The sequence below is a fragment of the Poromitra crassiceps genome (genome assembly GCF_964638095.1).
Source record: "Poromitra crassiceps genome assembly, chromosome: 1".
In the NCBI taxonomy this organism is placed as follows: Eukaryota; Metazoa; Chordata; class Actinopteri; order Beryciformes; family Melamphaidae; genus Poromitra; species Poromitra crassiceps.
The window spans coordinates 2,654,072-2,678,200 of record NC_139623.1 but is presented as its reverse complement, the minus strand read 5'-3'; the positions used below and the strand labels follow the sequence as shown (position 1 = coordinate 2,678,200).

General features: G+C 46.1%; 1 protein-coding gene across 1 annotated transcript in view; it reads right to left on the bottom strand.

The window, feature by feature from the left end:
• Window positions 1-24,129, bottom strand: part of rspo2 (R-spondin 2) — a gene marked incomplete at its 3' end in the record, with an annotated part of 101,212 nt that overhangs the window by 34,269 nt on the left and 42,814 nt on the right. The window contains exon 3 of the mRNA XM_083648950.1: window positions 12,510-12,698. Within this exon, the coding sequence (XP_083505076.1) occupies window positions 12,510-12,698 (189 nt within the window). The remainder of the gene's footprint in view (window positions 1-12,509; window positions 12,699-24,129) is intronic.

The following is a 24,129-nucleotide window of genomic DNA, read 5'->3' as shown; positions in this document are numbered from 1 at the left end:
GCTATGATTTGAAAGGGGTAAGGTGGGTTTTGGCTATGATTTGAAAGGGGTAAGGTGGGTTTTGGCTATGATTTGAAAGGGGTAAGGTGGGTTTTGGCTATGATTTGAAAGGGGTAAGGTGGGGTTTGGCTATGATTTGAAAGGGGTAAGGTGGGGTTTTGGCTATGATTTGAAAGGGGTAAGGTGGGTTTTGGCTATGATTTGAAAGGGGTAAGGTGGGTTTTGGCTATGATCTGAAAGGGGTAAGGTGGGGTTTTGGCTATGATTTGAAAGGGGTAAGGTGGGGTTTTGGCTATGATTTGAAAGGGGTAAGGTGGGGTTTGGCTATGATTTGAAAGGGGTAAGGTGGGTTTTGGCTATGATTTGAAAGGGGTAAGGTGGGGTTTTGGCTATGATTTGAAAGGGGTAAGGTGGGGTTTTGGCTATGATTTGAAAGGGGTAAGGTGGGGTTTTGGCTATGATTTGAAAGGGGTAAGGTGGGGTTTTGGCTATGATTTGAAAGGGGTAAGGTGGGTTTTGGCTATGATTTGAAAGGGGTAAGGTGGGTTTTGGCTATGATTTGAAAGGGGTAAGGTGGGTTTTGGCTATGATTTGAAAGGGGTAAGGTGGGGTTTGGCTATGATTTGAAAGGGGTAAGGTGGGGTTTTGGCTATGATTTGAAAGGGGTAAGGTGGGTTTTGGCTATGATTTGAAAGGGGTAAGGTGGGTTTTGGCTATGATCTGAAAGGGGTAAGGTGGGGTTTTGGCTATGATTTGAAAGGGGTAAGGTGGGGTTTGGCTATGATTTGAAAGGGGTAAGGTGGGGTTTTGGCTATGATTTGAAAGGGGTAAGGTGGGGTTTTGGCTATGATTTGAAAGGGGTAAGGTGGGGTTTTGGCTATGATTTGAAAGGGGTAAGGTGGGGGTTTGGCTATGATTTGAAAGGGGTAAGGTGGGGTTTTGGCTATGATTTGAAAGGGGTAAGGTGGGGTTTTGGCTATGATTTGAAAGGGGTAAGGTGGGGTTTTGGCTATGATTTGAAAGGGGTAAGGTGGGGTTTTGGCTATGATTTAAAAGGGGTAAGGTGTGTTGGGGAAGGGTACAACCCACACATTGTGCTCCCTTGTCAAACAAATGCTGATGCATTTACCGAGCAAAACACAACGGCACACTTCTCCTCCCGCGCCACACCCTGCCACTCCACATGACACACGGCAATGTGTCACCAAGCTCTTACTCTGCAAATAGCACGTCAGGCAGCAGGGCCAAATTACACCAACCACACCAACGGGCCGACGCATGGGCCCACATGATTAGAAGGAGCCTCCCAGAGCTGTCTTAATTGATGACACTCCTCAGAAGCTCTATGTGGCCTGATTGCCCAATAGGCTCGCCGCAAATCTATAACCAACAGCCACCGTCTCCCTCCTCCGCTCGCCGAGGCTTCCCAGGTAGGGCGGCATCTGCTCCTCTGATTGTGTCTCCGATAGGAACGCAACCCCGTATTAGTGCGTGCCGTGTTTCTCGCCGGGGTAAACGTGTGAGTTACTGTGATTTTCCACATGTGAGAGAGGCAGAGAGGCTGAGGGCTGCTCTTTTATCTGTGACCCTTACAGGGTTCTCACAATCACGCCCCTTAATTACACCATCTCCAGCTAACCATCAGGCCTCCTCCTCGACATTCCTCCAAAACGAGGGGGTCCCTCCCCGCTTCACTTTGAACCCTAAAGTATGGCCTCTGCCCACTCACTCTGGTCTCACGCTTTCCCGACCAGTCTAAACAAACCATGGACACACACACACACGCACGCACGCACGCACGCACGCACGCACGCACGCACACACACACACACACACACACACACACACACACACACACACACACACACACACACACACACAAGCATACCAATCAGATATGGCTGGAGATGCACCCACTTCACTGCTGACCCTGTATTCCACATTCTGAAACATGAGATACGCTGACCATATCAAATGTTTGGCTCAAGCAGGGAGGTACAGCAGCAAACAGATAATAGCTCATCTAAAATAATCTAGGTAGTAATCCCTGGGTTCCATCATCATTGTTTTATCTAATTGTTTTTAGTCCATCCATCCATCCTCAATTCATTTTAATATTGTGTTTCCACCTGCTTATTATCTCTTATTTTTAGCTCATTACTGTATGTATTTGATTGCTTTCATGCCTTCCTGTGAAGCACTTACTGGTAGTTAATGCTACATAAATAGTGTATTACAGGGGCTCCCAACTTTTTGGGATTGTGACCCCATTTTGACGCCACAAAAATCATCGTTGACATCATCAGTGACATCATCAATGATGTCACATTTAACAGTATGATGACTTTTTTCCTCCGAATTCTGACTTTAATCTGACAATTCTGACTTGTTTCTCAGAATTCTGACATTAAACTCAGATTCTGACTTTAATCTAAGAAGTCTTCTGATTTCCACCCCTCAGAAATCTTACTCTCTTTTTTCTCTTTTCTCTTTTCTCTTTTCTTTCCAGAATTCTGACATTATACTCAGAATTCTAACTTTATTTTCAGAATTCAGAATTCGTTCTCAGAATCCTGACTTAAACTCAGAACTTAAATAAATGTTTCACATGTGGCCCTAATTCTCTTCGGCAGTTTCAAATTGAGTGTGGTGTAAAAGAATATATATATATATATATGTATATATATATATATATATATATATATATATATATATATATATATATATATATATATATATATCCAAAGGTTGGGAACCACTGGTTTATTATGATTATTAGTAGTATTAGTATCAGTATTAGACAGGGTATCCTACTGGATATTGCTCAGAATCGGTGCATGAGAAACTATGAAACACTGGGTTTCATGTTTTTGGATGTCACTTCTCTGGTGACAGAACTAAACAGGAAGGCCTAGTAAAATATAACATTATGCAATGCAGACACACCCACCTTCTCCTTTACACACTTCCTCCATGTTATGCTCTAACATATATCTCAACATACCTTGTTTTTGATCAACATGGATGGCTGGTAGAGTTACGCAGCGCTGCAGAGGTTTTGGCGTGGAATGTGTGAGTCTAGGGGAGGTAAGGCCACACAGAGACAGGATGTACTTCGCCTCTAGCTCTGCCTCCTATCTACTTTGTTCCGCGTGTGAAACTGGATCTGGGTTTTGATACGAGTCAAGCCCAATACAGGGAGCGAGATGATAAATCACAGAGCTAATTGGAAAGCACAAAGCTGCCTTTTACCCTTCACACTTCCCAGGCCTGTCATCACCTGAGAGACTTTTAGCTCCCAAACACAAAAACTAAAGGCGAAAGAGGGGGGAACAAGAACATCTGGCAGTACTCTCAAGCACTGGCTTGTTGTGCAATCTTCAGTTATTGACAATAAATACAAGCAACCCAGATGTGTTACATATTCTCTAGCGCTAGTGGCGCTAGCGCTTGACTTACAACATTTTGACTGAAACGTCAGTTTTGATTTCAATATCAGACCTACTCCGACAATGTGGTAAATGCTAGTAAAAAGTTATTTTCTAAATACAAGATAAGCAATAACGTCACTCTGCGAGACAGATGAGGTGGGTGGCACATCAATATGGCTCCATGGGAGTTAGAATGTAGGGAGGCAAGGCTTGAGGGTCAGAGGTCATCAGAGAGAGAGGTGGGTGGGGAGGGATCACCATGACAGTTATATCCCTCTGTCAGGTTATCAGGCAGGAGGCTATCTGGGACAACACTGGGCTATCTGGGGGACGGAGCGGGATTGTGGTGATACTGGAGAGGCTCTAGTGGCCACCGGCCAGTTGGACGTCCAGTCGGTCAGCCATGTCGGCAGTTAGGCAAGCGGGCAGCCTGTCCAGCAGCCGCAGGCTCCAGACACAGATACAGGGGAGCGGGTTCACTCTCCCTATGGGATTAACCTCTGGACCACCTTTAAAGTCTTCATCTAGGCGCCTCAGGGAGACTAATGAGAAATAATGAGGTCATCAGATCCCATCGAAGGCCCAGTGTTCCTGGGACTTAAACGTATTATCATCATTATCTCCCGGCCTGGTTCTGGGCGCATGTTATATTATGGACGGAGGAGGGGAAATCCTTATGTTTCAGCTCTGAGAGGAATTTCAAAGGCTCCCACTAAAGTGGCTGCATGGGGGTGTGATGTTGTCAGCACTGCATCAGTTCCACCGTTACTCATATCACTGCAATACTTGCCATTTTTTTCTTCTTCTTTCGGTTTGCTTTTGCACTTGAATTTTATGTGGTTTTCGTGTCAAGTGTATTTGAAGTTTAGAGATGAGTCACCGAGCGTCGCTTGTGATCTAATCGTGCATGCTTGGCAGAGGCCGGTCCCTCTGTCTGCTGTGGTCTGGATAGAGAACCCGCCGATTTTGATCATGGACACTCAAACCCTCGTGTCATCTTCAGTCAAACGCTGTACCTCAACAGGCTGACAGGGCCATGTGTAATCACTCCATTTATTTACATGAATATTCACTGCGTCAAGAAAGGGGTGCTGAATCATTTGGTGAAGATTGATGAATCTCTTGGTGTTCCAGACAGGGTCTTTCGTGATATTTGGGCTGGGGGAGGTGTTGTCAAACCAGTCATCAGTCCACTGAGAGAGGCACAGGCTCCTCCGGAAAGCTACGCAGGCCTGATGTTGCGCAGCACGAGTGTCCATGCCGTAAAAGGCCTGGCAGTGTGAAGGGGGAAAACAAGACCCATTTTTCCATCCCTGGCCTCCAAGCGGAGTTGAACAGCTCTGACCTACTCTCTAGGCCCCGGGTTTGGCTGACATGGAAGCTTTGGCTTGCTCGCTGCCACCCAGCCATGTCGTGTGGAGCTGCGGATGGCAGGAGTTCATGGCAAAGGCCACAGCTGCCATGTTCTTCCCAACTCTCTCCGTGCTGTTTTTTCCACATGGGTGCTCCTCTGCACGCCGACATGGAGCTAGGTGAAACAGAAGTGGTGTTCCTGTCAGTCCGGATCTCCCAGAGAGAGAGCAGAGATGACAGTCAGCAGTGTCAGCGCTCCTCCTGGCCTATTCACTCCAAGGAACACATGCCTACTACTATAGATACACCTACTGTAGATACAGCAGGCAGCTCCTGAATCTGCTCGGCCACTTCCAGCATACACACAAGACACAATACACAAGACGCAAGCCGTGTTTCAATTCAGGTTTTGCGCAAATTCTAAGCAAACTTTTGAAAAGTCTGAAATTAAATTCAAATCAGGTGCATTTCCAGCAATGGCTGTTAAGCGAATAAGTAGGTTGTGTGTGTGCCCGGGGGTGAGACAAGAGAGAGAGAGAGAGAGAGAGAGAGGGAGAGGGAGAAAGAGAGAGAGAGAGAGAGAGAGGGAGAGAGAGAGAGAGAGAGAGAGAGAGAGAGAGAGAGCTTGTCTGCTGGTGGCCGTTTTTCTATATTTCTGGCGGTGATGAGTAAATGTGTTACTTACGGCCAATATCACAGGGGAAATCCCATTATGTGACACTCGCCATATTGTATATCTGGGAACGAGAAGCACCAAACGGTTGGGAGTCACCACATAAAAGGCATTTTAGGGACGGAGTGAGAGCTTTTGGGTCCAGAACAACATTTAGCATGATTATCGGCTGTTTGTTGGATCTAGAACAACATTTAGCAGGATTATCACAGGCTGTTTGTTGGATCTAGAACAACATTTTGCAGCAGAACACATTGCAAGCTGCCAGCTGTGGCAACACAGGGTCCAGCTACACAGTCATGTGAGTTAATTTGCTCAGCATTAATTTGTCAGAACTTATTCGATAAAGGTGTTTCTATCTCCCATTTTACGCATCAACTGTTTTTCAAAAAACCACCTCAAGCAAGCATAAAAACTTTTTGTGAAATTGAGGATGTTTTTTCAAATTGTAACGTTTCCATCAACCTTTTCTAATGCGATACTTCAAAATCCACATCAAAATACGTTGATGGAAACACGGCTAGACAGCTCAGGCTTCAGACAGTGGTCGAACGCAGACAGCCTATCTATCCACTCCCAATAGTATGCACAATTATGCAGTGTTTTGAGAGGAAAAAAATTAATAAAAATCACACTCCATGTCTCTATGTCTGGTCGTGATGTCCTGGGAGCAGCTGGCTTGGTTTGGTGGGTCCATTGTATTGTCTGGCAAATCTGAAAGTGTGGTTAGTAAAGCTGTGATGATTAAATGTCCCTTGGTAAAGCTCAAAGGCCAAAAGCAACTGGTCTTTTTTGTTGGTTAGAATGTGCAATGGAAATACCCACAAGCTCTGAATGAGAGAGAGAGAGAGGGAGAAAGGGAGAGAGGGAGAGAGAGCTGCCAGTGCTGCCAGCTAAGCTCATGGTATTAAGGAGTAGTTCTTTTACAGAGCCTTGGTACCCATTTGGCCAAGCCTTCCGATGCGTGGCTCCTGTCCACCACCAACGCAACACATTCCCCCCTGATGTACTTTAAAAATGAACGATCTTGGAAAAGGTACATCCAATCACCTGGAAACTTCTAGCCCTAATAAGATGTGACAAAGCAGCGAGAAATACAACAATGGGATTCAGGAAGCGATTTTCCCAGTACGAGGAAGGCAATAAAACAGAAATCACAAATGGCAATCTAGAAAATTACCTCCGACAAGAGAGTCTCTAGTGGCACATTACGCTGGCACTGGGTGAGTTGGGTTTCCATGCTGGCTGGCAGTGAGCGGAGCGGAAGGGGGGGTGGGGGGCTTTCTGTGTGTTTTAAAGCACACTGCAGAGGGCTAAGGCCATTTGAGTTGGCGGCCAGTGTGTGTGTGTGTGTGTGCGTGTGCGCACACACGCGTGGGGTGGGGGGTCCTTGCAGTGTAAACCATAATACACCCCCAGAGAGGAAGCTTTGAGCATAGCCTTCCTCTCACGCCGACCCCGTCAACACCCTCTCTCTTACCAAAGACGGCTCTGATAGCCGCCTTTCAGCTCGTAATGCTTTGAGCCAGAGTGCGCCTGTGATACAGAAGGACAGAATCTGCTTTGGCTCGGGAATGTGTGTGTGGCTATGTGTGTGTTACAGTTACTATGTGTGTGTTACAGTCCAACCAAAGTATTATGAAATGTGACTGGGGCGAGAGCACGACTGCACCGCATTCCGACAGATTTGGCCGTACAAGAAGCAACATAAGACCGTCACTACAAATCCTCCCTGTGGAGCAGTGGGTTGACACCCGCAGAGGCTGCTGAGGGCCCCGCATCTAGACGGCTGATAAGATCTCCCATGAGTACCACCGGAGTTATGGCTTAGAAGATATGGCTCCTATCAAACCACTCATTAGCTGCTGAAAGACCTGAGGATGTAATACGTGTGCACGCAAACAATAATTAAAAGGCAATGGTTGAAGAGACAGCTATGTCTCTGCAATGGCAGTTGACCCATCTCTCTGGCCTCTTTGGAAACCAGTTCAAGTGTATCTGTAAACGGGCTCCCAGTTACAGTGTAAAAAAGTGTCGTTTCTAGAGGTCTTCGGGTGAAACCCCCGAATACCCAAGGGTCCGACCCCGGGCCCGGCTCCATTCAAAAGAAGCGACTGCGGGTCCAGGTCCAACATTTATCTGTTCTGTATGGGTCCGGGTCTCAGCTTTCTACTAATAGATGAGCCCGGTTTGGTTCTGGGTAATACATTTCCGGGGTTTTGGGTTCGGGTATGACTTTTCGGACCCATGAAGACCTCTAGTTAGTTTGCTATTGTTTGGCTCTAATTATGGCCTTCTCTCCAGAGATGGGTAAACACTTCAGAATAGCCTTAAATTTCTCTCCAAATTTCTCATTTCTAATCATCATCCTGAGAGACACAGTTTCACAAGTAGCATCTTTAAATTCCCCTTCATCTAATTGATGTCTTTAACATGGCCGTCCTTAAATAACCAGGTTGTCTCTAGATACTCTGGGCTTTTATTACAGTAAATATCCATGTTGGTCCTGCCTTGCCTGGTGTGACATCACACCGCAGCGCACACGTTAAAGTGTATTCATACCTGCTTTCCACCCATGACACTCTCTGTCACATGGCCCCGGCCATAACACTCTCTGTCACACGGCCCCGGCCATAACACTCTCTGTCACATGGCCCCGCCCATAACACTCTCTGTCACATGGCCCCGCCCATAACACTCTCTGTCACATGGCCCCGCCCATAACACTCTCTGTCACACAGCCCCGCCCATAACACTCTCTGTCACATGGCCCCGCCCATAACACTCTCTGTCACATGGCCCCGCCCATAACACTCTCTGTCACATGGCCCCGCCCATAACACTCTCTATCACATGGCCCCGCCCATAACACTCTCTGTCACATGGCCCCGCCCATAACACTCTCTGTCACATGGCCCCGCCCATAACACTCTCTGTCACATGGCCCCGCCCATAACACTCTCTATCACATGGCCCCGCCCATAACACTCTCTGTCACACGGCCCCGCCCATAACACTCTCTGTCACACGGCCCCGCCCATAACACTCTCTGTCACACGGCCCCGCCCATAACACTCTCTGTCACATGGCCCCGCCCATAACACTCTCTGTCACATGGCCCCGCCCATAACACTCTCTGTCACATGGCCCCGCCCATAACACTCTCTGTCACATGGCCCCGCCCATAACACTCTCTGTCACATGGCCCCGCCCATAACACTCTCTGTCACATGGCCCCGCCCATAACACTCTCTGTCACATGGCCCCGCCCATAACACTCTCTGTCACATGGCCCCGCCCATAACACTCTCTATCACATGGCCCCGCCCATAACACTCTCTGTCACATGGCCCCGCCCATAACACTCTCTGTCACATGGCCCCGCCCATAACACTCTCTGTCACATGGCCCCGCCCATAACACTCTCTATCACATGGCCCCGCCCATAACACTCTCTGTCACACGGCCCCGCCCATAACACTCTCTGTCACACGGCCCCGCCCATAACACTCTCTGTCACACGGCCCCGCCCATAACACTCTCTGTCACATGGCCCCGCCCATAACACTCTCTGTCACACGGCCGCTGATCCTCTACAGATCCTTTAGGGAGAGTGGAACTGAGCTTTCAGCTGGCGAGTGGCTGAGTGTATAAGCCTCCCCGCTTGTCTAGCTCTTGTTTTCCTTTACCCAGGCAGTCCACAAAACATTCTTGAATGAGATAAGATCACACAGACAAACTCTGGTGTAATAATAAGCAGCTGCTGCCTAAGTGATTTCAGAGCCTGTGTTTTAAAGCTCATGATAACAGAGACGTAATGCCACGTTCCAGGACTCTCTGCAAACCAGGAGCGGCGTACAGCAGCTCTTAACGACGCCGTGCGACAATCCCCCTGGCTGCGCTTCAGCCAGCCGTTCGGCCGGTGTGCCTGGGAGCATCCGCGCACTTCTTTCCGGTGCCAGCAGCACACAAGTACTTTTCACTGACCCCGACAATTAGCGTTCAAGCCAACCCGATGGAACCTCCCATTGTGGAGGACGGATGGGAACTGTTTAGTGAAAATGACATGCGGAGCGCAGCTGAGAACGAGGGTCAAATAGGAAACTGGATTAGAGAGCCATGACCGAAACGCCGATCACATCAAAGAAGGCCTCGCTCTGAGATCTGATGCTACGTGACAATACAAGATGTTGTTCTATGGGCAGTTTGTACCGAGTGGGATTCAGATTAACTTGCCACAGATCAGTATTGGTTAAACTCAAAAATTCACGCCGCACGGGGAGACGGCGGGTGGGATAGTGGGTTAAGAGTAAAAAATAAAAAAATAAAAAAAACTTTTTGCCAGAGAACAAGATGTCTTTCTCCTCCAATTTTCCCTGACTTATAAAGATAGGGTGCAATGACTGCAGGCCCTTAAGACGTTGCCTTTATTGTGGGGAGTGGTGATGAACATGCACAGTATGTGTGTTTATATGCGAGCATGCAGAGAGTAAGTGTTTTGGCCATGGGCATCCAATTGATACCAGCAGCTTACTCAAAGAGAGGCCTTTTAGTAGCTGCACTAGGCAAGAGTTTGATGTCAAATAAACACCCATCTTATCGGCCTCAATCACAGAGAGGAGCATCCCATCCGCACTCATTGAGACGCCGTAGATTCACCCTATAGACCCAAATTAAATTCTGGTTCTAGGTGTGTGCACACTCTTCCGCAAATTGAAGCGTGAGCATTAAATCCAGACAGCAGCCATCCAAGAAAGCTGGACTCACCAGCGTTAGTGTCTCATTTGCAGTTCACTGACATCACATGATATGATTCCAGGGTATGTCTCGTTTGCATCACATGATATGATTCCAGGGTATGTCTCGTTTGCATCACATGATATGATTCCAGGGTATTGAAGTTCATGTTTTTCAGCAGCAGTTACCTCTGTCATTCGGGGCCACTGACACACAAAGTTGCCTTGTGCAGCTTTGACATTGTGTTCGTTTTCAGTATTCAGCTGTTGCCAGTGGATGTATTTGCATGGAGGTCAGTGGTGATTGGGTAAGCAGAGCACAGGGTTTTCTGCTTGCGGTTGCTACATGCCTGTATTATTGGGCCTAAAGGTCTGGACACCTTCCTCTGGGGCTTCGTTTCAGTGCGTCTGTCAGGAGTTTGGCACGGGGAAGCAAATGGCTTCAAGTTCCTCTCTGTTTTCACATGAAACACTCAGCCAACACCTCAGGCTCAGAGTAAACCTATAAAGGCGCTCTCTTTGTCAGACCAGACTCCATGTTAAAATACGGTTATGAGATCAGGGTGCTACATGAAGAGGAGAGGGAGACATTTCATTAATTGGATTTCGGAGTTGCTCGTCAATGAGAATCACGAGGACATTTATATTATTCTTTTCCTTTTTTCTTTTTTCACTCTTTTCTGCTTAGAAAAACAGAATGAATTGTGTGTGTGTGTGTGTGTGTGTGTGTGTGTGTGTGTGTGTGTGTGTGTGTGTGTGTGTGTGTGTGTGTGTGTGTGTGTGTGAGGCTGAAGGTGTGGTCTGTTTCAAGTTATGAAACCAAAACAATGTTTTCCATGAAGCAGCATAGTGAAAAACACATTTACCACACAGCATATGAATCCCACAGAGTAATATGTGTTATAGTGAAATGGTTGATTGCATATATCCAATACGCATTTTTACCATTCAAAAAATAATGAAGATAAGATGTTTTCAGATTTAAATGATATTACATTGTAGTTGTGAGTGCCAAGCATTCATTAGCCTTGTTCATCCATACTTGAGGATTGCAATATCAAGCGTTGTTTTGAACAAACTCCAGTAAACATTGTAGGAGGTTATACACATTGCTGGTGGATGATGGCTGTTGCAGCCTCAGTGCTGAAAATCAAAAGCTACTTAGGTTACAAAGAAATTACACTGTCTGGTGAAAACTCAATCCAATACCAGAATCCACAATCCAGATGGTTGACAAAGACGTTATTTTCATGCCCTGATAATAATAGTAATATAATCATCTTCCTCTTTCAGATTATTTTGAATGATGAGGCCAAGAGCGCTTAGTGATCCTGGATCAGCATCTCCCGATTCGAGACTATCACAATACTTGGGTGTGACTATTGCGATTCGATATTACAATTTATTGTGATTTTCCTTCGCTTTTTTAAAAACTAGACCTTAGAAAAAAGTTGAATACACTAGAGACTGTATATGAGTCATATGTCAACAATGGCTCTGACTGCCAGGCTGCTGGCAGGCAGGTAATGGTCCAGTTAATGGCCTACTCATTACAATAGCTGTCAGCCAATCACCCCCCATTAACAACAACAAAGGCAGTTGATTGGCCGAAAGTTTCGGCGGTGGGGGGGGGGGTGGGGGGGGGCTGGATTATATCAATTTGGGAATAAAAAATGGATTAAAGAAATATGCAAATAAAAAAAATCACAATACGTAAGTGAATCAATTCCGCCCCCCCACCACTTATCTTTTTTACATTTACTGACATTAAACTGGCATCTGTTCTTCCTTCACCAAAACACAATAGTCCATGCACGTCATTCCCCCTGGTTATAGTACTCTATAGTACAATTAGTAACAAGTATGTTACTATTCCATTTGCCTGCTGCCTGTTGATTCCTCACATCAATGAGGCCAAATGAGCCTCTGAGCACCTCTAGAGCTGGTTTGGCTGATCTGATCCTCATCTTGGGTGCTTTTTAACAACCAGATTTAATGCATTTTTGCTCCATCCGCATGCAATCCAATGAGCCAGGATGTATGTTAATGCAGGTGTTAAAAGGGAGTCTTAAAGAGGATTGATGAACAGCAGCCCTGATCCTTTGCTCGAGTGCAGTATGACCTGAGGGAGAAACTGCTCATTTCATCCACCTGTGTGGACGGATGTGAGATATGTGTATCTCCTCTGGATATGGAGCATGTAATGAGACAGTAAATCATGTGATCTGGGAGAGAGGAAGTTGAGGGAGTGAGGGGAGTGAATAAATCGAAGGGAGGAAAGGTGGTGGTATAGGGTGTGAGGGAGGTTGAACCTACTGGAGCACATGTTGAGGTCGGGGCTGCGCATGCCATAATATCCTGATGGACAGTCGTGGAGACACTCTCCATACTGCCTCATCCGCTCCCGCCGCAGAAACAGGAAGAGTTTGGGCTGGCAGTTTACACAGCCGTTGTCCCTGGAGCACACTGAGCAGCCTTTACAGATGGGGTACGCTCCATAGCTAGCTGCAGGACACACACAAGCACACACAGAGGAGCAAACAGTAAAGGTGATTAGGATGGAATACAATACACAAAGACAGAGCATTAACAAATCATAATGGGCTGCATAACTGAAATATACTCATCAACTGGCTCACTATTATAAAACTATCAGACAGCATTTTTAATTTTAGGTTTGGCAAGTGTGTGCATGTGCTGATGTTGGTAAGGGACTGTAGGATTTTCACGAGGTCCTCACTGAACTGCCATGTCTGAAATGCCTGTGGGTTAGGGTTAGGGTTAGTGCTAACCAATATGCCAGCTGATGGATTGTACCATAGATCTTCTATTACTATAGATGGGTCACCACTCACCACAGGCTCCGCCAATTCTAACAACTGGTCGCAGGAAGTCTCTTAAATGCAAATGGTCACGTGGTCACCTCTCCCCGAGTCTCGTTACTCTGGGCCCCCACTTGTTTTCTTCTTCAAGCAGGGGTTAGTGCTGACCTAGCCAGCTAACTTGAAATAGAGATTGTGAGTTCCCAAACTACACACAAACCACACATATAAACACAAAGCTGCCCCTTGTTAGCTCAATACAGTTGAAACTAAGATATTCTGTAATTTTTTTTTCTAGCCACAGATTTAGCACTACATTAACGAACTTCGCATTTAGCTTTAGCTAATCGCTCCCTGGCCGCTAACATAAGTTCCTGTTGCCAAATATCGCGAGAGTGTGTTGCTGAGATAGAGACAGGTCTTTAACAAGTTTAATTTTCTCCTGATGTGTCTGTCTGAAAAATGCCATTTTAGCGTCAGAATATTCAGAAGATATGTGCCTTCGGAGAATGGGCAGAATATTTACTTTAATGAATATGGGGGCTAAGGGATCTGTCATAATCTGAGATCACGTTGACTTTTCCCATTGACTCCAATAGACTCAGAGCTGCTGAAAATCTCTTAGTGTCCGTCTCCGTGGAAAGCCACGGGCAAAACCAGTTTTGTAGCTTGTTTGTTGATTTGTTTGTATTGTTGAACTTGAATGATTTGTGTCTTGTAAGCCCAGACGGGCTGGGCACCTTGAATATGGTGCATGACACAGAAATAAAAATGTATCTATCTATCTATCTATCTATCTATCTATCTACCAGCGTGCCAAAATGACAGGAAGTGAGTTGAAGTTGGGCCGTCTTGCTTGAAATCCCATCATCTTTGTTTGTACATTACTGTGGTGGCATTGACTTCTATTTCACATTTCTCTATGATTCACATTGCTTGTAGAAATGCTGGGCAAAGTAGGAGAACATTTGTTTCGTGTTCCCTGCTTTCCTGATAACATGATAAGTACTGTAGTGTCATTTTACAACATTAGATTATTTGATTAAAATGTTTGCACTTTGTTAGTTGGACTTTAATAAAAGTGGGCGTAATCCTTTTATTGAGGATGTAGGCCAACATTAGCATTGTGGTCTCGCTAAGTTAAGTTAGGTTAGTAGCAATGTTAATAATAGTGAGCTAATATTAATGATTGAATTTTCTTCCACTTGCCAAGGCCAATGCAATAAAATCACATTTTCCCACTTATTATTTTCTGTGTGTGTGTGTGTGTGTGTGTGTGTGTGTGTGTGTGTGTGTGTGTGTGTGTGTGTGTGTGTGTGTGTGTGTGTGAGTGTGTGTGTGTGTGGGGGGGGGGGGGGGGGGGGGGGGACAGGTGTCCTGGAGGATTTCAGTTTCACAGACAGATGGGATAAATTCCAGACAAATATTAGATCTGTGTTTATTGAGCTTAAAAACAATTGATAGCAGACTATAGCCTATAATCTCGAGATTGCTGTAAATTCCCTGTGCCAACCATGTTTCAGTGACCAGTCAATCAGAGGGAACGACCCAAAATGCAAGCTTCAGTGAGAAATCTATGTCTCCGTGCTGCACAGCCTTGACGCTGTACCATGCTGCCTCGCTTGCTTCAGACAACGGCCCACAAATTCAACAGAATTTGGAGCCCACAGTGGAATTCACAGGGGGTTATCTTGAGAGCACAAGTGAGAAAAACAAATAAACCATGGAGATAGTGCTCAACACTGGCAAGTGCTTTCAGTTCTCAGTTGAAGGCTATACGTAAGGGATAATGTATTGTGAGCCGGTGATTACTGGCGAAATAATGACCGACAGGTGAATGATTGAGCCCGACGCGCAGCGGAGGGCTTAATCATTCACCTGAAGGTCATTATTTCCAGTAATCACCGGCTCACTATACATTAACCCGCTTAGAACACGGCCTACAACTAAATTATTTCAGTAATCTGACAAAAATAATTATTCAATTAGATTTTTTAATAGCGTTTTCAACGACAAAGCGGTTTCATTCGTAATTGGCACACAAGACACCACAGCTGCAACTGGTTGGCCTAATTAGTAGTGTCTGCAGACATATCAACTGATTAATCCAGGTGTGGCAGAGCAGCGGTCGGTTGTCGAGAAATAATGACCGGTGAATCTTGTTGATTGACCAATCAGAATCGAGTATTCAAGAGAGCCGTGTTCTAAGTAACAATAATAGACTATTCTTACCTTTTGTTCCATCAGTTTAAAGTGAAGCAAATAGAGCTGAACTTGTGAAGTTTAATTAGCCTATTGTCCATTATGAAAGCGAGTTGGACCACTGCATGTCAATCAGCTGTAGTCTGCTTTTAATAGCATTATTGTCGTCATTGATAATAACGTTAGTCCCGCTTGGTTTCAGAAAATACCTTTTAAGGTTTGATTCATGTATCATCTCTGTCTCTCTCGTCTCTGCATGTCAGTATGGCGAGGCGCGGTAACCTGTCCACCTGTTGGGACTGTAGCTGTTTGTCCATTCAAGAGCAGATTATTTTCACGCTCCCATTCATGTGTATTGGAGGCAGCTATGCAATGCATTGTGGGGCAGGCAGGGGGTTCTGCGAGCCAGGAGCGTGCGCACGAGCCTACTGTATAGGTATGAAATGTGATCAGAAACACATTTCGCTGAGTGGTTTTCATTAGTCTGGGCCCAAAACCCTCATTACGTGTCTTCCGACAGAAACACACCAGGTCATCCGGCGGATGACGCCGGGAACGACAAAAAACCCCCAATTCTGCTCTGAAAACAGGGCATCATAGTAACGTAAATAAATGTAGCTACTGTATGTAGCTACAAAAATAAAATGAACTAACACCATATAAAACCATCCTTCTATGGAGAAAAAATGGAAAGACCACCGGAAGAACCACCGGAAACACAACTGGGTAGGGTGGATGATTATTCCCTGTAGTAGTTTTCATTATAGGAAAAGAAAGTTTAAAATTTTGCAATCAGGGCCAGAGATGGCCCTGATTGGACGAACGCTGTTGTTCGTCCAATCAGGTGCAGCAAGGAACAAACATCGAAGCCCACCTACAAGCGTGTAGTTCTGTGGTGTGGAGCAGGGCGACCCTAGCCCTAGAGCACGTGCAATGCATCCTAATGATAATTTCACCGGACTTGGTGTCTGGGAGATTTTAATTTGTCTGACTTTGATTCATTTGAATGGTAAAAGTCCGGCAATTAGCGGAGAATGGAAACAGTGATGTCTGGAAATGCTAAAGAATCTGTTGGCTAAGGTGCATGCATGTGCCTGTAGGACTATGTACTAAGGTGCATGCATGTGCCTGTAGGACTATGTACTAAGGTGCATGCATGTGCCTGTAGGACTATGTACTAAGGTGCATGCATGTGCCTGTAGGACTATGTACACACAACATCCTGGATGCACATTTGGCCTGTGTTTTTTTTTACATGGTATTGTTTTCACCTTGTGAGTCTGTGTGTCTGTCTGTGTGTTTATACTGTATATCTGTTCCATGATATTGGCAGCATGATAGCATCAAAACTGTGCAAGATGCAGTCACACAACTTTACAGGAGGTGTGTAGTTGACATAAGAATGAAGGTCGAGTTTGAAAATGATCGCGCAAGGGGGCCGCCCCTCACATTGAGCCCCCCACGATTTTGCGAGCACGACAGCGTCAAAACCATGCAAGATGCAGTCACGAAATTTGACAGGTGTGTAGTTGACATCAAGATGAAGGTCGAGGTGGAAAATGGGCATGATCCAAGCAAGGGGGCGGCCCCCCCACATTGGACCACCCCACACACTTTACTCCGCTGGCCCACATTCGTTTTAAATTGTGGGCATCACGGGTGGTGTGATCCCATCGCAAGATGGTCTAGTTTAATTTTTTGAAATAACTCCCCATCTCTACCCAATGTTATCAAATAAAGGCAAAAATTACAATGAAATGAAAATGTTCATTCATTCAGTAAGGTAACAAAAACTGAATGTTTGGACAGTTCCAGCATGGCAAAACTGTGGATGTCCTCGACTTCCACCAACGATGAGGACAGGATGAACTTGAGACAATAGGCTGAACCGCGGGAGGGCTGACCAGTTGAATAGTAGAATACAACCAATGTACAAGAATACAACCAAAGCAAAAGTAATAAATATATCAGCAGGATATTCTCATAATTCATAGTAAATATGTCCAATTGAACAATTTGTCATTCATGCAAACTCTGGTTCCCCTCTCAATGTTTGAATGCCGATTGGTTGTGAACGTGAATATTGCATTAATTCTGGTCAGAGCTGGTCTCCTGAACAATTGTGTTGAGACAGCCGATGAAAGCCCCCAAACCGCAGTGGCCCTGGCCTCGGCTCCAGTTGCCTGCAGAAGACAAAGGAGCCAGTAAAAAGACAGTCCATTCCACAATAAGTGACTTTTAATATAAACTCCTTAGCGTCCCGTTTACAGGAAAATGTCCTTGGGCGAATCCAATCTCTCCAAACGAGAGACACTTCTATTGATCTTAGCCAAGTCTTAAATATCACAGGCACAGACAGGGTAACAGCACAGCTCCAACTGAGCGACCTACCACAACGCTTAATAAAACACTGTGCAGCAAACTGGACAAACCCTGAGAGACAGAACAGAGCATGCCTGCGTTACTGGCCGTGGATCCGCATATTAGATTTCTCTGAACAGATTCACGCAGACGAAAGCGAGCGCTAAGTGGGCCCAGTGCACGCATCAGTTTGTAATCATGTGGAAATCAGTGAGCGGATGTCAGTGGCTGAGTTGGACTCATCCCTTTTTTGCTTCTTCTATTGGGGCGCTGAGAGACCGGTCCAAAAAGAGGTACGCTGGCTCTGCCAAACTATACTCAGCCTCCTGAAGCACGGATGGATGGAGTGAGATTAAGTGCTAATCAGAATGTGTCTCTGACGGTCTTTAGGGATGAGGTTTACAGCGACACCCCATCGATCACAGCCAGCGCCGGCATGTGCACCCCAAAGCCCATTCATCACACAGACTGCTGATCGCTCATCTCCAGTCGGACCCGCTAGCTCGGTAAGACACGAGGGGAAATAAAAACCCAAATGATGAGCAGTTTTGGCGCTCACAATTCTCAGATGGAAAATTGCATTTTACCTTCTTAACTGTCAATCCGGTGTCTATAAGATATTCTTATTTTTTCATTTCAAGGCAGGTCACCTCTCTCAATCCAATATACATCCACCAACTTCGCTAGACTCACTTTGCTTTTACTCATTTGGTAACCACAAGTGCTGCTTGGACAGTGTAGATCTGAATTAACTTTACTGACTTTACAGAACTCACTTGAAGTTTTTGACATTTAAATCCCCCAAATTGGTAAAAAGCACTTACATGCAAAAAAAATTTTTTTTTTCTTTTAAAGATGTTTTAGTGCATTTTTGCGTTTATTGGATAGGACCAGGCAGACTGAGAGAGGGGGGATGACATGCGGCAAAGGACTAAGCCGAAGGACTAAGCCAGGTGAGCCACCAGGATGCCCCACATGCACAAATATTTTAAGTAAAATTCAATAATTCCACAAATAAACAGTCGCTTTCAGTCCATAAAGATTTCTAGTAACGAAGCTGTTCTCAAAATGTATTAAAATTGTTTTCCTCTTCAGATAGTAACACCACAAACTCAGAGATTCGGAAATATATCTCATGCTTCATTCTGTCAATCTTTCCATTCAGTAAAAATAAACGGCGACATTAGACCAAACCTCAACACTTAGCCATATATTTCTGTATAATATACAATCTGGGTGTGTTTCAACAATCTGACATTCACATTAACATGGTCACATTGACTCCCTCCAGCCTCTCCAAAACTTGACTTTTAACACAACGCTGGAAGAAAGGAAAGCCAACTTGGCGCAGGTGAAGCAGTGTGAAGAGCCGGAACATTTATTTCCTCGGTGGAGAAAGCTGAGTGGTGAAAGTAGGTATGGCAGCGTGCTATCACAACGTGTCTTGTCTTTCATCATTTTGGGTGGGCTGCCTCTGGCCTAACTATATGACAGTATTAACAGCATCCTAACAATAATACAAAGATAACACGGCTACCTCGGCTCACTGGCCAGTCAGTCAGCGGGGAGTCATTGAAATGCCTCATCACGTCTGGTTCAAACATCTCATTTTGCTCTTTGTTATCGAACATTTGTTTTGCCGGTTGCTAATCTTGCAACACATGCTGAGTGAGGCAAACAACATCATATGCCATCTGAATCCAGTCGATTCCACATCTGACAGTTATCATACGGCTGGAAAAGAGGAGAGGAAGTGCCTCACAATTGAGATGAACTTTTGGTGCAGATCTTGTTTCAGGTTGTGTCTGTGGAGGGGTTTCAAACTTCAGCCCACAGGTATGTCAGGAAAGAGGCCACAACTCACAGCGTCTGGAGCAGCGCTGTCCAACTGACGTCGTCCAGTACCGGCATAATGTCTAGCGCACTTTACAGCAATCTGTCAGCTGCCATTCATGAAGAAAACACTCCTTCAAGTGAATTTGAATTGAATCAAGGCAAGGCAAAAAAAGAAAAGAAAAAAAAAAGAAAAGAGTCAATCAGCCAATCAGATAGACTTCAAGCAGGCCTCTCTGCCTCCTCCGCTCTCGTGTTAGACTTCATCTCAAAGAAACTGTAATCGTCATGCGGTCCAGATGTGTAAACAGCATCTACGGCCATGTTTTAAAGTTGCACTACAGAGGAGACGATCAAAGTGCAATGGCTACAGTGGAGGTTCTGTAAATTACAGCAGCTTAACCAAATTTGGCACCAAACTGTGCTTTAAATATACAGCTACGTGTGCCGTGTTCTGACTTAAGGCTCTCGTCTATGTTTTGAAACCAAACCAATCCACCCTAAATGCTAACCATATTTTGACACATGCTTGCCTGTCTTCTTTGTTTGTTCGATCATACAGTGTCTAAGCTCCTTTGTGTCGATCACACTGAAACTGAAATGACCCACATATGCAGAAAAGCTATGCAGAAAGTTATAATTGTGAGATTATGGAAACCAGAATTATAGGCTACATGTTTTTCAGAAAGGAGAAACCAGGTTTACCATAGGCTGCATGTTTTTTCAGAAAGGAGAAACCAGGTTTACCATAGGCTGCATGTTTTTTCAGAAAGGAGAAACCAGGTTTACCATCGGCTACATGTTTTTCAGAAAGGAGAAACCAGGTTTACCATAGGCTGCATGTTTTTTCAGAAAGGAGAAACCAGGTTTACCATAGGCTGCATGTTTTTTCAGAAAGGAGAAACCAGGTTTACCATCGGCTACATGTTTTTCAGAAAGGAGAAACCAGGTTTACCATAGGCTGCATGTTTTTTCAGAAAGGAGAAACCAGGTTTACCATCGGCTACATGTTTTTCAGAAAGGAGAAACCAGGTTTATCATCGGCTACATGTTTTTCAGAAAGGAGAAACCAGGTTTACCATAGGCTGCATGTTTTTTCAGAAAGGAGAAACCAGGTTTACCATCGGCTACATGTTTTTCAGAAAGGAGAAACCAGGTTTACCATAATCTGCATGTTTTTTCAGAAAGGAGAAACCAGGTTTACCATAGGCTGCATGTTTTTTCAGAAAGGAGAAACCAGGTTTACCATAGGCTGCATGTTTTTTCAGAAAGGAGAAACCAGGTTTACCATAGGCTGCATGTTTTTTCAGAAAGGAGAAACCAGGTTTACCATAGGCTGCATGTTTTTTCAGAAAGGAGAAACCAGGTTTACCATAGGCTGCATGTTTTTTCAGAAAGGAGAAACCAGGTTTACCATAGGCTGCATGTTTTTTCAGAAAGGAGAAACCAGGTTTATCATCGGTTACATGTTTTTCAGAAAGGAGAAAAAGAAGCGCGCACACCATTGAAAAAATGCCACTCCTCACTCATGATAAACCAACATAGTTTACAGTTTCAACCACAGAATAAATATGACTTGAAACAAAACATCTCCACAGTTCCCACTTCTGACAGTTAACTAAAGATCCCTCTGAGCCTCAAGTATTGTATTTACAAAAGCCTGGAGAAGACACCGCAAGGACCTCTTAACGCAGAAGCCTAACAAGCAGGCAGGACCCGTCTTCCAAATCATGTGGACTGTGACATTTCTACGTGGAAGTGGGGCTGATATACAGCCACCGCTCTTGTACTGGAACCACATGAAGAACCTCCAGATATCTTCTTCTCTTGTACTGGAACCACATGAAGAACCTCCAGATATCTTCTTCGTCAGCCGCAAACAATGTAACGCTTTGCAGCGCTAGTTTGAGGCCGCTTCTGGTATGTACCAAGACAAATGTATATGGACAAAACGATGGCACCTAATGTGTATGTTTTAACATCCGTCATTCCTTTGTGAGCATTCATTTGCAGTTCTAACATTCAACAATTTCAATCATCTGTTATTTACTGTCGATTAGGAAGTCCACATCCTTCCAGCACATATTCACTGATCAGTTTCTGCTCCATTCAGGTGAAGTTCTGCTCTTTCATTCATTCAGGTTAATAACATGGAGCATGAGGGCATGTTTGGAGCGCGGCGCTCTCATTCAGCTAGCAGCAGGCTCGCTGGGAGGCTCGCTCTGAACGCAGCTCAGGACCAATTAGGGCCGCGGTGAGATCCAGCACAAAGCCAAACTCCGTCTCAGGTACATTTTTACGAGTCCAAAGCAAGCGTGACAGGCTATACGCTCTCAGCTGCCAGAGCCTCCGCATACGGGGGGTTCCACCCACGGCCAACTGACTTCCTGCCTTTCACTCACCTACCGCTACCCATGAAATCATTCACGTCCACCCGTTACAGCTTTCTGCAACCCGAAACCCTAAGAAGGCAAATTTGCACATAATTTGTGTGTGTGTGTGTGTGTGTGTGTGTGTGTGTGTAGGGGGGGGGGGGGGGGGGGGTATGGGGGGGGGGGGGGGGCGGGGCTGAAACAGCATTTAGAGACAAGAAAACTCTGAAAACCAGGATGATAATAATAATGATGACAATACTCATATCATACTTGTCTGGAGTCTGATCAAAATGCCTCATTAGAATCAATTCAGGTGAGGAGCTTCCATAGGCAAGCAGTGTAGTACTGAGCAGTGTACTACTACTATACAGTACTATAATAAATACGAAATCAAATCCAATCAGTGTCATATCCATCATATCAGAGACAGACAACATTCCTGTTTTATGTTTTGAAGAAAAGAAAAGAACTCCTAGCACTAGTTACAGCCTCATATTTCTTGCAGCAGCGGTGGGAACTTTGTAGCTGTGCACTTCTCAAAGAAAGTAGGGGAACAAGTGGTTCGACTTAGACACATCCCTCTTTCACACCTCAAACGTTACCCTGCTCAGCTCAGTCACAGCCTTGTTAGCAGCTGCAGTCAGGCCAGCCCAGTAGATATTCCCAACTGAACCAGACACCTTCCAGTCACATCCATACCTCCCTTCATGAACCAAGAATACTGATTATTCCCTGAAGGAAGGTCACTCATACTGTATTTGCACTGCTATGCTTTCTGTATGGTGATGACGCTAGGGAAAGATGGTTCCCTTATCATTTCAGCACCAGCTTCATAATGAACCAACTGTACGTCTTGACTAATTGTTGAGGTAATACTGCAGATTCATCAGCCATTTATATTCACAGTCTTGTGGCAATATTATGATGTGGCAGTGGATTTGGGGCGATTCCAAACAGCCAATGGGAGACAAAAGCGTTTATTAAAACACAGCACAACAGTTTCTATTCTCACAGCTCCCCTCCATTTCTCCAAGGGCCCCTGGTATGTAAATCTAATAACACAGGCTATGAATGCAACTAGCCAGCAGCAACACTGTCCATTGTTTGGAAAAGGCACTTACAGTACAGTGCATAGAAGCACAAGAAACCTTGGCGTCAAGTACTATGACAAAAAAATATTCCCTGCATGGTATACTGACTATAGGACACAAACGGTGAAGAACCGCCAAAGGGAAACCTCAGACTGTGGAGTTACATAGCCGCAGCAGGTCAAGACGATTTCTCCTCTCATGTGGCAAGCATCACATTCACTAACGGAATTATATGTGTGCTTCCCTCACGGCACTGAGACCATGATTGTTTATTGTCTACCTCCCCCAATCCCCCCAAATGATGGTATAAGCTTACTGCTGCTCCGCTCAAGAGCGTGTGCAGGGGAGAGGAGGGCAGACGCGGGACAGAGCGTGTGCAGGGGAGAGGAGGGCAGACACGGGACAGAGCGTGTGCAGGGGAGAGGAGGGCAGACGCGGGACAGAGCGTGTGCAGGGGAGAGGAGGGCAGACGCAGGACAGAGCGTGTGCAGGGGAGAGGAGGGCAGACGCAGGACAGAGCGTGTGCAGGGGAGAGGAGGGCAGACGCAGGACAGAGCGTGTGCAGGGGAGAGGAGGGCAGACGCAGGACAGAGCGTGTGCAGGGGAGAGGAGGGCAGACGCAGGACAGAGCGTGTGCAGGGGAGAGGAGGGCAGACGCAGGACAGAGCGTGTGCAGGGGAGAGGAGGGCAGACGCAGGACAGAGCGTGTGCAGGGGAGAGGAGGGCAGACGCAGGACAGAGCGTGTGCAGGGGAGAGGAGGGCAGACGCAGGACAGAGCGTGTGCAGGGGAGAGGAGGGCAGACGCGGGACAGAGCGTGTGCAGGGGAGAGGAGGGCAGACGCAGGACAGAGCGTGTGCAGGGGAGAGGAGGGCAGACGCAGGACAGAGCGTGTGCAGGGGAGAGGAGGGCAGACGCGGGACAGAGCGTGTGCAGGGGAGAGGAGGGCAGACGCGGGACAGAGCGTGTGCAGGGGAGAGGAGGGCAGACGCGGGACAGAGCGTGTGCAGGGGAGAGGAGGGCAGACGCGGGACAGAGCGTGTGCAGGGGAGAGGAGGGCAGACGCAGGACAGAGCGTGTGCAGGGGAGAGGAGGGCAGACGCGGGACAGAGCGTGTGCAGGGGAGAGGAGGGCAGATGCGGGACAGAGCGTGTGCAGGGGAGAGGAGGGCAGATGCGGGACAGCCACCGGCGGGCAGACTGGCCTCCGATCGAACCGCTCTCTGGGCCTCCACTCAAACCACCTAACCCTCC